The 13,549-nt window shown below is 57.3% G+C and overlaps 1 protein-coding gene across 1 annotated transcript; it reads right to left on the bottom strand.

The window, feature by feature from the left end:
• Window positions 1-1,780: 1,780 nt before the first annotated feature.
• Window positions 1,781-7,681, bottom strand: WFIKKN2 (WAP, follistatin/kazal, immunoglobulin, kunitz and netrin domain containing 2). Its single transcript, XM_057716219.1, has 2 exons — window positions 7,261-7,681; window positions 1,781-4,691 (listed from the first exon to the last, which is right to left on the bottom strand). The coding sequence occupies exons 1-2, from the start codon at window positions 7,462-7,464 to the stop codon at window positions 3,171-3,173; spliced, it is 1,725 nt and encodes a 574-aa protein (XP_057572202.1). The 5' UTR covers window positions 7,465-7,681; the 3' UTR covers window positions 1,781-3,170.
• Between the last annotated feature and the right edge of the window lie 5,868 nt (window positions 7,682-13,549).

Below are 13,549 nucleotides of genomic sequence, written 5' to 3' on the forward strand. Positions count from 1 at the left end.
TCTCCCAGACTGGGTGTGGTGGCCTCCCTAGGTCACTTGGCAACCAGGCCTCGGGAATTCAGTTCTTCCTGCACCAAGCCCCTCCCAGAAGTCAGTTACTATGTAAGGCCTAGATGACAGAGAGAGACACAGACTTTGTGGTAGGTCCACAAGGATCATTGATTCTACATCACCCTTTGCCCACGCACCCGTATTGTCCAAATCCCAAATCAGCCTATGTGGGGTCATCAGTTTGGGACGTACTCTGAGCAGCAGAATACAGTATTTGAAGCTGTGTGGTCCCTAAGTCTGTAAAACCTGGGGTCCAGATGGAAGGGAGAGGGGAGGGCTGTGGGTCCTGGGGCCTGCTCTCCGCCGGGAAGCTGCCGGGGGCACGAAGGGGGCCCTGGGGCAGCCGTCTGTGCCATGTTCTGATCCCAGGCTTTCCAGTTTGACATGGTTAATAGGGTCGAGCACCCCACGTCTCTGTGACGTGCTCTGTCTTACAGATGAGGAAACTGAGGCTCAGAGAGATGGTGGATGTGTGTCAGCGCCCACCTTCAGCCCGAGGTGGGTCTGACTCCACAGGCTGGGCCTTCCCACCCTGTCAGCCTGGGGCCAGCGTGTGACAGGGACCCCAAGTCTGCCGCTGTGTGGGCAGTGAGCCGGTGAGCAGGAGCCTGAGTTCGGACCCCTGGACCTCGCACCTCCACCAGCTAGTCGCAGGGCTCAGCCCCACATCGATGCAAGTGGAGGGAAGAGGGGAGGTGACAGGTGCTGGCCTGTGGATACTTGCCCCCTTGGGCTCTAAGGCCATGTGCCATTTACTGCTGCACCTTGGCCTAGAAGCAGGTGCTGCAGTGTGTCCCCACCCAAAGGGGAGGGAAGGAGCAGAGTCCTCACTCCCTGGTTCCTGGACCTGAATGGGGTGGGCCTGCGGCCGGTGCCCACACCTTCTCGTTTAAGTTCTGTGGTGAGCATTTTCCCGGTGGTGACTTGAGACCCTCCCACTCCTCTGGCCTCTCTCCTCTCTTCTCTCTCAGGGAGCAGCTTGTCTTCTCCATCCCGGCCCCTCCTTATTGCAGGGATTTATCTCTAAGGAGGGATTGGCGGGGCTGGATTCCTCCTTGGGGCTGTGGCCCAGGAAGACCAGGGAAGTGGACAGGGGTCAGGTGTCCCTTGTGCTTAGCTGGCTCCCAGCCTGGGGAACAGACGCGCTAGGGGCACGCCCTGGCGGCAGGCCCCCGGACACACCTCTGGGGAGGGAAGCAGCCAGGAGCCCCTGCACCGAAGGTGCTGCCGCCCCAGCCTGGGAACCCAGACGTGCGCTCTGAGCACCCAGGGCTTTGCGACCAAGCCTCACCCAGAGGCCCCCTAGGGTGTCGCTGCTGGACAGCCTGGCCGCCCCGCCCCCTCCCGTCTCCCTCACCTTCGTGCCTCCGAACTCACAGAACTCACATCAGCGCTGGGAGTCTGCCCCGGCCCAGCGTGCTGTCGCGCTGGGGCGGGAGACTGAGACACGGGAGAGAGCCCCCGGGCCTCCGCCCCGCGCCTTCCTGGGTGAGTTACCTGGCCTCTCTGGCCTCAGCGCTCCAGGGCCTCACGCACAGAGCTGCGGTGAGCACCACAGTAAGGAGGCGTGGGTCCACACATCGGGCCAAATGCTAGCCGTGTCCCTTTATCACCTAAATAGAACGCAGGTGGCCAGGCCCCTCCCCCCATAAGGGCACCAAAGCAAACGGCACTACGCACCCCTCCCCTCTCCCACCCACGCATGAGCCCAAATGAATCACACAAGAAGGGCTGTTGATACTATGAGCTTTTAATTGGTATCTTCCCCCTACATTAGAGGAAGAAACGAAAACACCTCACAAGAACCTTCTTCAGCTTTGGAGGGGCATGGAGGAATGAAGGGCTGAGGAGGGAATGGGGGTAGATGAAGAGCGGACAGTGGGTTTCCCCAATCCTTTATCTAGTGGTGGGGTGGCGGACCTGCACAGGAAGTCCAGAAACAGAAATCACGGCAAGCGGCCACATACCCAAACCAGCCCTCCCAGGCCACACCCAGAGCCTCTCCAGGTCCCTGCAGCTCCCAAGGCCACCACCAGATGGGAGCATCAAGCAACATTCCTTTTCCTTCCCAAGCCTGCCTCCCCTCTTCCCTCCTTTCTTATTCTTTCACCAACCCCCTCCCCTGCCTGCTTTTCCTCTTCCTTTATTTCTCTTCCCACCAAAACAGATCCTGGGGCTTCTATCTGCTTTATGTCCGAGGAAGCCAGTGACAGCTGAAAGCACACTGTTAAAAATGGGATCTTTTGACTATGGGGAGGGCCAGCCATTGGTCTGCTTCTGGGGGGAGCCCTGGGATCTGGACGTTTGTGTTCAGTCTCTGTGAGCTGGGCAGTGACGAACACCTCTCTGCGGTCCTAGTACCTGGCACCCAGTAAGTGTTCAGAAAGTGTCCACTGAGTTGGATTGAAGAGAACTGAATCAATAAATCAACAATCAATGAACCAATCAATAAAGCCAAGGGAGAAGAAACATGTATTCTGCTTGTGCTGTGGTAGCCTCAGGACTGCTAGGGGCTGGCCATCACCCAAAGGCAGCTGCCCGGCAGCCTCCGGCTCAGGGCCAGCTCTGTGCTAGGTTGGACCATGCCTCCAGCTTCCCACTTCCCACAACCCCCACCATGAAGTGGTCTCTGCTCACAGCGCTCTGGGGGCCTGTGGGGAACTCGTCCAATCAGTTCCTGGGCTCTTCTTTCTATCCCCACCTACCTCTTTTGCAAACCAATTCATTCAATTATTCCTGTGACCATCATGCACCTCTAGAATCCTGGCTGGGAGGCAGGGTAGGGGCAGGGAGGCCGGGAGAGCCAGGGGAGGGAGTGGACAGCCAAGAGACGAGGACAAGGCCGGAGCAGACTGGTCATCAGGAATAACCTGCCGGTGCCTGTTGAGTTCTCCTTTTGTCCCCCTCAGCTAAAAAAGACACGGGCCCCTCTTTATTGAACCCAAAGACTAGAAGTTGATGTAAGACCCTCCGGTGGCTTTTTTGCTGATGCATTGATTGATATTCCCCTGCTGGCCTAAGACCGTCTAATCTGACCTTGCCCTATTTGCTGACTGAGGGGTGCAGGGATGCATAAATGGAAGAGGGTCAGGGAGAGGACTGGGGAGGGGTGGAGGGCTTCACTGCAAGCCCGGGAACTCCTTGAGGACATCACAGGTTTTCTTGTGCATGACCTCACGCAGCTTCCGGACCCGCCTGGTGTTCGAGGCACCCACGAAGCTGTCGGGCCGCAGCATGGCCATGCCGCCGTCCACCTCACCCATGACGATGAGCGGCGTCTCGCCCACCGACACGTTGGGGCAGGGGCAGGTCCAGTCCACGTGGAGCAGAGTGACCTCCAGCGGCTCCCGGCCGAGGAACCTGAGGCCCATCTTCTCGTCCTTCAGGACCTCGTCCACAGTCACCAGGGCGCGACCCGAGTCGGGCTCCTCGGTCAGCTCGGAGACTCGGCCCAAGATGACAAAGTCGCTCCGACAGAAGCTGGTGACGAGCTTTTGCCTTGGCTTGCAGGCCCGGCATCGCTGATTCCCCCGAGGGAAGGGGCAGGACTCCTCGCAGGCCTCGCGGCTCTCGAAGTTGTTGCCGTTGCCCTCGCAGCCACCGTAGACGAAGGACTGGCACTGGCCCGTCTGGCTGTTGTAGGCCCAGCGGGGCACGTAGGCCTTGCAGGGCCCCTGCAGGGCGGGCAGGCTGCACACGGCCAGCGGCCCACTCATGCAGGCCAGCATGCACGCCTCGTAGGTCTCAAAGTGGTTGCGGTTGCGGTGGCAGTGGCCAAAGGTGAAGGTCAGGCAGTTGTTGGCCTGGGCGTCGAAGTGCCAGCGGGTCTGCTCCTCGCCGCAGTCCTCACCGTCGGGGGGCTTCAGGCACTCGGCAGTGGGGAAGGCTGTGCCGTTGGGGCTGCTCTCCGCAGTGGCTGAAGCCTGACCCCCCCTGACCACCGATAGCGGGAAGTCAGCCCGCAGGACGCCGGCAGCATTGCGGGCCGTGCAGGTGTAGATGCCAGCATCCTGGGGCTGGGCGTTGTAGATGACCAGCTGGGCGATGTTGGTGACCGCCACGTTGCCGCGCACATGGTTGGGCCTCATGACCACATTCTCCCGATCCTCCAGCTGCTTCTCCCAGGTGATCTCGGGCCAGGGCCTGCCCACCACATCGCAAAGGAAGCTCACTGTCTCACCCACGGTGACCGACTGGTGCGCAGGGTGGTTGAGCAGAGCTGGGGCCGCTGTGTCCAGCCCGGGGGTCTCTGGGGAAGCGGTGGTGGGGCGCATGGTGGTCTCTGGTGGGGGGGGGCTGGTGTTGGGCCAGGTGAAGTGATAGCGGCAGGTGACGACGGCCAGTGTGATGCCCTTGGAGCAGGCCTCAGCGTCCATGTAGCAGCGGTTATAGTAGGTGAGGCCGTCGGAGGCACAGGTAAAACTGGGCTCCTTCTCGCAGCGGTCTCTGCACTTGCACACGGGCTGGCCGTCCCAGATGTCACATTCGGAGCCCTGCTGCAGACACATGAAGTGGTCGCACGTGGCTTCCTTGGGCATGCCCACTGGGCCCTTCTTCCCCTTCACGTCCATGTAGCGGGCTGCCACACAGCTCTTGGTCCCACACACGTTGGGGCAGCACTTCTCATAGGTCTCACACTCCTGGGGGGAGCCAGGTGGAGAGGTCTGAGTGAGGAGGAGAAGGAAGGATACAGGCTTCCCCCACCCTCCCTCGTGATTTCTAGGGAAGGGAACTAATGTGTGCTTGGCTCCTGTGAGAAAACCATTTTGATACTAATAACCGCTAATGTATTCATAGCACTCACTATTCGCCAGGCCCCCTTCTGAGAACTTTATGTCTTTCAACTTACCTAATGTTCATCAAAATCGGTACGACCATCAATCTCACTTCACAGGTAATGATAACTGAGACACAGAGAGATTAGGTAACTTGCCCAGGGTCACACAGCTAGCAATGTGGGAAGAGGCAGGGCACATACTGTAAGAGGGAAGGTCTTCCTACTACCATGAGATGAGATGAGGATGCAGAGACTAAGAGAGGTGACGCTCAAGTCCACAGAGCTGGGAAGTGGTGGGAAAGGGTTTCAAGCTTCAAGTGGATGGCATTCGGAAATGAGGTGTTTTTCTACATCATACAGTTACCACAAGGAGGTGTCGACTAGAACAAATGAGCCTGCCTTTTTGTCTTTTCCAGTAGGGATACCCTGGCCAAATGCTAAGAAGGAAAAGTCGGACACCGCTGGGACAGCTGTTCGAGGCTGTCCACACACACATCAGGAACGGCAGCTCTGATGCTGGCCCCTGTTCATCCAAAGCCTAGAGGAAGGGCAGGCAGGACAGGCCCAGGACACCGGGTCTCGCCACTGCGGGCTGTGCCAGTTCCCATGTGTGGGACATTGCATGGGGAAATCAACCGGGAGAAAAGTCCCCTTGTGTGGCAAAGGTCAGCAAGGCTGTCGGCGAGGACTTGCCAGGCAGTAATTCCCTCTGATTCTCTGTGGAGCCACATAAGGCATTAGTTTAATTCCTCGAAATTAGCAACCTGCTCTGGGGCTGACACAAACAAGGACTTCACGTGGTGTTTTCGCTGGGCTGTGGGCAATGCCCCTAATCCTGAGCCCTGGTCGTCGCCCGGTGAGCTGCTCCCCACCAGGGCGGGCCTCGCACGGCTGCGACTTTCCCTTCAGCCTCTCCGACATTCCACACCCGCTAAGGGCTGCGTGGAGCCCGCCTGCTCGACTTGTTTACGGTTTGCCCCTCTCGGCTCAGAATGGGGAGTTTGTTTTGCAGCCCTTACTTGGCATGGTCTTCTAGGCCACACCAGGGAGGCTCTGGGACAAGGATGGACAGATCTCAGAGCTGGGGTCTGAGGGAGAGGGGACCAGTGGGGGTGAGGGGAGCAGGGGGCTGAGCAGCAGGAGCACCTGCTCCTTGCCGGAGGGCCCGTTCAATTCCTTAGAGACTCTGGCCCGGGAAGCTCCTTCAGGACTCAGGGGTCCATGAAGGGCTGGGTCCTTGGGGACCAGGGGAAGGTATTTCTGGGCACAGAAAACCTGGAGGGAATTTTTAGAACCGTTTTTGCTTAAGGGCTCAGAACATACCCATAAGCTGTCTAAATTCCCAGCCTCACAGAGGTGCCTTCCCCCCAAGACACGCAAAATCAGTGAGAGTCTCACTGTCTCCAAGCCCTACCTGATTTATCATGCGAGCCTGTGCCAGTGAAACAGCCTTGCCTGCAAATGCAGCCAACTAACAGCAGGACCTCAGCCAGATGGCGATGCTCTGCCACCCCTCCCCAGTCCTCCTCTTCCTTCCCCTCAGCTCCCCCATTGCTCACTGCCAGTGAGAGGCCTGGATTGTCCCCTGGGCACTGTGAGCGTCAGGCCACTCTCTCCAAAGCCAGCCTGTGCTCCTGTAGGTTACATGCGTTTGGCAGAGGGAGCACCAGGGTCTCTCATGGTCCCTGGTGATGCCCAGCCCAGCCAGAGCCCCAGGAGTTGCCAGACTGGCAGGAAGTACCTCTGCCCAGGCAGGTGCCAGGTACTAGCAGGCTCTTCACCCTGGGGTAAGTGACAGGAACAGCCCTTGGACTCAGGAGCTGGGAGAGAATTGCCCTAGAACCAGGCCTGCCCTGAGTGCTGGGGGGGATTGAGGGATCTGGCAGGCTGAAACCTAGTCTACTTCCTTCCCACAGATACCCAGAGAGTCTACTCAGATTCACTCCTGCCCACCCTCCCCATCAGCCTGCTCTGATCTCAGGGTCTGGGTCCAAACCCCTGGGGAGATGGCCTGGAGGCCAGATGAAGCCTCAGCTTTGTGGTCAGATGCATGAGGGGGGCAGGCCCACCCTCCCTCCCCAGCCATGGAGCCTTGTGCTGTCTACTGCAGTGTCCTGAGCTCCTCTCTCTCCTGTCGACAGGCTGCAGGTGGGTCGTGCCAGTCTCTCTGATGTGCCTGGCACAGTGCTGGCTCAGAGCAGCCCTCAGCAGACACGACACCAGGAGTCCGAGGATTCCCAGTCCCTGAGAAACTCTGACATCACGCCCACCTCTTCTTCCAGGCCTCGAAGTTAGACCTCACGCCCTGTTTATCTCCACGTGGTGCAGGGCCAGGTTCCTTCACGTTCTGAGTCGTTGCCACCACCCGGCTCCCACTGTCCCTCACTGACAAGCCCACGTGGCCCATCTCAGCTTTCCGGATTCACACTCACCTGGTCCGTCTCACACTCCCGCCTGCAGGTGCTCTGGGCATCCACCCAGAGGTTGGGGTTCATGTCGTTGGGGCAGATGCCCGCATGAGAGTATCGGATGGGCGGCAGTGCCAGGCCTCGCTGGGGCACCCCGAGCAGCAGCAGCAGCAGCACGGCCACCTGCCCCCAGTGGGACCAGGAACGGCAGCGCCCTGGGGCCCCCATGGCGAGGTCTTCGGCGGCCAGAGACCTCCCCTGAGACGCCGCCAGGGCTGGGGCCCCCAGGGCCTTCTGTTCCTAGGGGGCTGCGGACACCTGCCCTGCCCAGCCCCGTGGGCCTCCTCGCCGCTGCTGGGGCTGTGGCTGCCGAGGCTGCCTCCACCAAGTCCGTGGAGCCCGCCGGGCTGTGCAGCCTCAGATAAAGGGAGCTCCCTCTCCGGAGTATGCAGGGAGAGAAGCCGCACAGGGGCCAGAGCCTGGATTTATGTCCTGGGCGCGCCACCGAGTGGGAGCGAGCTAACCTGACGCCTGTCACAGGCAGGCTGCCGGCTCCTCTGTCCTGTGGCTGATCACAGACTTGTTGCAGAAGAGGAAAAAAAAAAGCTGGAAGCAGTTTAGGCAGCGTATCTGGCACGGTGGGACACCTGCTTGTTTTTGACTCCAGGAGGCCTTTAACCCCTTCAGGGGCCAGAAATGGCATGTGCTTTGGGGGAGCTGGCTCTGGGACACGCAAACTCACTGTACTGCACGAAGAGGCTTGCCTCCCTTCCCCCCACTTCTCGGCCAGGCCCCCTCCTCCCCTTGGCCATCTCCGAAGAACACACACTCGCTTGTTACAAGGAGGGACCTGCAGCCGCAGGGTTAGCATCGCCGCCGATAGTACATCTGAGAGCAAATGACGTGGAAAAACAACACGTTCACGGCCATTCCAGGGCGGGCCTGAGCAGCCTGTGCTGTGTAAGCTGACTCCCACCCCAGCACCAGGTCCCAGGGTAGGGGGCGTGCGGACAGCTCCCTATCTCTCTGTCCCGGCAGTTTGCGTCTCAAGTTCCAACTTCGGTGAATTTTCCCCAAATCATTCCAGAGACACATACCAGATATGCTCCGGCTCCCCCGGCTCCGGGACATATCACATTCCTGCTCCTCGACTGACACACTCCCGGCTCCAAGAGAACCTACGTGGTCACAGTGTCTCGGGACAGTGCTGGGCAGCCGAGCCGCCTCGCGCACGACCAGGAAGGCTGCACTCAAGGAGTGCCAGTCGGCTCTCATCCCGCCACTTTACGAAGGAGAAGGTCACCCCCAGTGAGCAGTGGCAGGACTACTAGTTGCTGATATTTACTGGGGTCGTAACGTGTGCCAGGCTGTGTGTATTGTCTCATTCAGTCCTCTCAACAAAGTGTACCTTCATTTTAGATCTGAGGAAAAGACAATCAGAGAGGGTAAGCAACTTGCCCTATGTCACACAGCTATGTGATGCCACCATTAACACAGGGACACCAGCTTGCGGGGCCTTTGGAAAGCATACCTCCCCACCCAGCTGTCAAAACTGCCGTCAATTTGCAGCCCCAACTCTGGTCTTTACAGGCTGGACAAGAAGTTTGTGAAACATGAAAGGCTGTATTTATGGAGGGGCCAGGAAAAGAGTCAGAAGCTGCCGTGGGATGGGGAAGAGAGAGGTACCTTTTCAAGACCAACTGCAAAGGATTTGGGGAGCAGTAATCGAGCGGCTGTGTCCCAGGGGCAGTAGGTGGCGGGGCCCCAAGCATTTCACAGAGGGGGAACCTGAGCGCCGAGCTCAGACCCACGCTCCCCCTCAGGCTAGACCTCACCCTCCAGTTGGCCTGAGAAGGGGCAGCACGCCTCTCTCCACCCTGCAGACTTTGCCTCTTCCTCACCGGCAGTGTGTTGCCTCCTCCCTGCCTGAGCCAATTCCTTCCCATCGTGTGGGTCATTCTGCAAGATCTGTCTTTTCTGTTTATGTCAAAGAGCTAATGAAGGGTGTCAGATCCTAATCCCCTAAATTATTGGAATAAACTTCCCTCCGAGGCCGGTCCTAGTAATGAAGCCAGACAGCAGGCGACGCCGGCTGCTTTGAATTCCCTGTAATTTCATAAACCCCGGGTTCCAGCGGCTCAGACTCGGGCTCAGCACAGCACCTGATGAACGTGGTTTGCGCAGCCTCCTTTGATATCACAAAGGGAAACGGACAGTGACCCATTTCTGAGCAGGACTCAGAAAAATTGTCACGGCCCCATTACATGAGATAGGTATCCAGGGAGAGGAGGCTGATTTCTGGGGAGTCACTTGAGACCACTGGGTGAGGGGGAGCAGGGAGGGGTGCAGACCAGAGGTTGGGGGAGGGGTGGTCGGAAAAGCAGGGAAGCTTGTCCATCCTACCCAATCCTCCGCCCAGCTTGGTCCTGTTGGGAGCCGTGGGCCTCTCCCTGAGCTGGCCCCACTCCTGGCCATTCTGCTCTGAGAACTCTCAAAACAGCACCAGGGAAGAAGGGGCCCTAGAACACTCAGCTCTCCCTCTCAACTCTTCCAAGTATCCCACCAAAACACAGCTCAGAATAATAAATAACATCTGATCAGGGCTTGGCGCCCACACAGCACTTTCACCTACATCGTCACGCTGACCCTCACACCAGCCCCAGAGGGAGCCGGGCTGTTGCTGTGAGCTCAGGTGTACAAGCGAGGAAACCAAGTCACGGAGAGGTTAGGCGGGCCTGCCTGGGGTCCCGAGGGTCACACCCTCCCCTTTCTGATCCCTGCCCTGTGCTCTTCGCACAACCCCGTGCAAGCTTCCAGCCCCTCCAGAAAGGCCCCCGCTGGCCGCCCCACCCGCCCGGCTTGTTTATAAACTGCGCTGGGAGTGCTTTGAAGCCTCCTCCTCCTGGGCCCTCCCTCCCACAGTCCCTGGGTCTGGCTTCCTCTGACTCTGTCCCCCTCGCACTCGTCCCTGGAGGGTGGCATGGAACCCATGCTCGCCAACTCCCAGGGACCGAAGGAGGGCTCAGCTGCCGGTTCCTACCTACACAGGCCTCTGGGGAATGGAGATGAGCTGGGTCAGCCTGAGGAGGGGCCTGAACGTTGGGGTGTCCCCTGCCTTTCACCCTCCCCAAGGATATCAGGCCTAGTTCCATCAGTAAGAGGGCTGGGTCCTGACCTCATCTCAGAAGATCCCCAGAGGGCCCAAGGACCCTTCCTACCCTCCAGGATGGGTTCAAGTCCTACTCTAGGCGCAGCCAGTAGGATGTCACCCAGCACAGTGAACTCTGGGTGACCCTTGACTGCAGGTTCTCCATTAGCAGAACAATTCCTGAACCACTAGAGTTTTGACAACACACTGACACTGCTTCCTAAATGGGCCAGGTCTCTTCCCTCCAAAGACTTTAGCCATAAATGTGGTGGGGCTGCCTGGAGATCCACAAGGACACCAAGCCAGCATCCCAGATGCCATGCTCCTCAGGCACAGACCAAGCCTCTTACCTCTTGAAGCATCCCCTCCCTCTCCCTTCTTGAAGTTTTTTTTAAAGAACCTACTATGTGCTGAGTCGTAGGTACATAGGGATAAATGGCAGTCGTCATCCACAGAGAGGGCACAGTCTTGGCCAGAAAACAAGCATGCAAAGCATAAGAGTAGTATCTGCTGTCTTAGGGGTCCTTATAAGGGCTGGGGAACAGGGAGGGGGGAGAGTGCACGTGTGACATGGGCTGAGTCTTGAAGCCTGAGCAGGACCCTGTTTCCTACACTTCTCCATGGACAGGCCTGGCCCACAGCACGCCTCCTCGGTCAAGGCCCTCCCTCCTGGGGCACAGGCCTCCAGAAACAGAGGTGAGAGGGCAGTACATGGGTTTAGGAGAAGGGGTGGGGTTGGGAGCTGCAGGTCTGGCTGCCGCTTGGGGTGGCCCCAGCGAAGGCAAAGCAGCAGTCCATTCTGGGTCCATCGTGCCTGGGCGCACAGACCTGAGGCAGTCACACTTTCTCCCTTACGGATGGGGAAGGCCAACCCCCTCGGAGCCTCCCTGCCCTGATTCTAGTTATTTAAACATATCTGGGGAGAAGGAAGGTTTGAGGAGCAGGAATTGGGGTGCTGGGGAGAAGGAAGTCTGACAGTGCTCAGATGGGTTCTCAAAAGGCCGGGCAGCCTTGGCTAAAGGTGGTGATTAGTCAGAACCAAGCCAGGGAGTTCAATAAAGCCGGCGGCTCATTACCCAGCTGGGGACCCCCTGCCCGCGTAGCTCAGGGCCTGGGTTACATTACAGGGCTGTGTGAACTCTCCCCTCGGAGTGAGACTGCACCGGCCTTGGAATAATTATGGGGCCTCAGCAGATGGTGGAGGCAGACGGGGGAGACCTTCAGCTGTGGGACACGTGACCCATCAGCATCTGTGTGGAGCAGGACATGGGAGGGTCCACGCTGGGCCCTGGGGGAGGCAGCACTGAATCAAGATCTGAGAATGATGAAGTTGGCCATGGTGGGGCCTGGCCAGTGCTCGGGGCCAGCCAGGCCTACTTTACAGCCCTGCCCAGGCCAGGGGGCCTGCTGGTGGGGCCGAGTCCCCGGAAGCTTGAGTGCCAGTGTCTGAACAGGTCTGTGTGTCATGCCACAAGAGCAGGAGACACGTCCTCTGGCACCTGTGAGTCCTTGAATGCCTTCCTGGAGCAGGTGGGCATCAAGGAGCTGGGAGATTTCAGTCACCTCACCAGGAGGCTCCATGGTGCTGAGGCTGAGAACCGTGCAAGGAGTCAGAGGACCCCCTCAACACCCCACCCGAGGCCCCTTCCAGCTCCCTCCTCTGTGATCCCGTGTCCCGACTCCTCCAGCTCTGCCTTGACAGAACAGGCTTCAAATGTCCCCAGGCAGCTCTCAGCCAAGACAAACACGGGAGGGAAGAAGATGGAAGTTCGGAGGGCTCCCCCTCTCCACTCTGCTGGGGGAGAGGGAGGGCCTGGGGGTCCAGCAGGAAGACTAAAATGGGACACGGCCCCCCCTGCTCAGGCCTCCCCTACCCTAGAACCTTCCTCTGGCTACTCAGCTTTTCTCACTCCCAAGCTCCCTGCCTCACTGTTTCCTCCTTTTGGATAAGAGAGAAGTGAGGAAGTCTCAGACTCTTGGGTTTCCCTGCTCACTGGCACCCTGCTGAGCCAAAGGGCACATGTTCTCCAGCACCAAACGCAACCCTAATTCCCATTCCAACAGCACAAAATGTGCAGTGACCAAGAAACAGGCCTTTTCCTGACTGACCATTATTTCAAGACCTCTGGCTTAAAGATGGCTTCCCCATGTTCACGATGAAGGCCAAGCATTTAGCCTGGACCACCATGAACTTCCGCCTCAGTTTACTTCTCCAGTCTTATTGTTGCTCCCCTCTGTCTCAGACTCTGGAAGCTGACACGCTGCTCTTTCAATCTTTAAAAGCTTCACACAGGCCTTTAGCCCCTCGGATGTTGTCCTCACCGTGAACGCCCGCCCTTCCCCGGGCTCGTTCCATCTTCTTCTGGCCAACTGCTTCCCAACTCACCTTCCAGGAGGCCTTCCTGACCTCAGAGACTGAGGGAGGCCCACATCACCTTGAGCCTGGTATAGTTTTTTAAATGAAAAAGCAACACAAAAACTAGGATACGAAACCTGGAACAATCTTTAAACATTCAATTCAGTGAGGGCGTATGTCCGTGCACATGTAAATGGTGAATTGGTTTGGATGATAATGTCAAAAATCCACATTTGACGTGGGAGGGATACATTACGAGTGTGGGGTAAGCAGATATGCACTACCGTATAGAAAATAGACACACAACAAGGATTTAATGATTAGCGCAGGGAACTACATTCAATATCTAGTAATCACCTATAATGGAAAGGAATCCAAAAAAAGAATATATATACGTATGTATATATATATGACATATATATATATAACTGAATCATTTTGCTGTACCCCTGAAACTAACACAAAATTGTAATCAACTATACTTCAATTTAAAAAAAAAAGAATCCATACAATGGAATATTACTCAGCCATAAAAAGGAACAAAATAGTGCCATTTGCAGAGACGTGGATGGACCTAGAGATTGTCATACAGAGTGAAGTAAGTCAGAAAGAGAAAAACAAATATTGCATAATATTGCTTATATGTGGAATCTAGGAAAATGGTAGAGATGAGCTTATCTGCAAAGCAGAAATAGAGTCACAGATGTAGAGAACCAACTTATGGTTACCAAGGGGGAAAAGAGGTGGGTGGGATGAATTGGAAGATTGAGACTGACATATATACACTATTGATACTATGTATAAAATAG

The sequence above is a fragment of the Hippopotamus amphibius genome, chromosome 17, assembly GCF_030028045.1.
Source record: "Hippopotamus amphibius kiboko isolate mHipAmp2 chromosome 17, mHipAmp2.hap2, whole genome shotgun sequence".
Classification (NCBI taxonomy): domain Eukaryota; kingdom Metazoa; phylum Chordata; class Mammalia; order Artiodactyla; family Hippopotamidae; genus Hippopotamus; species Hippopotamus amphibius.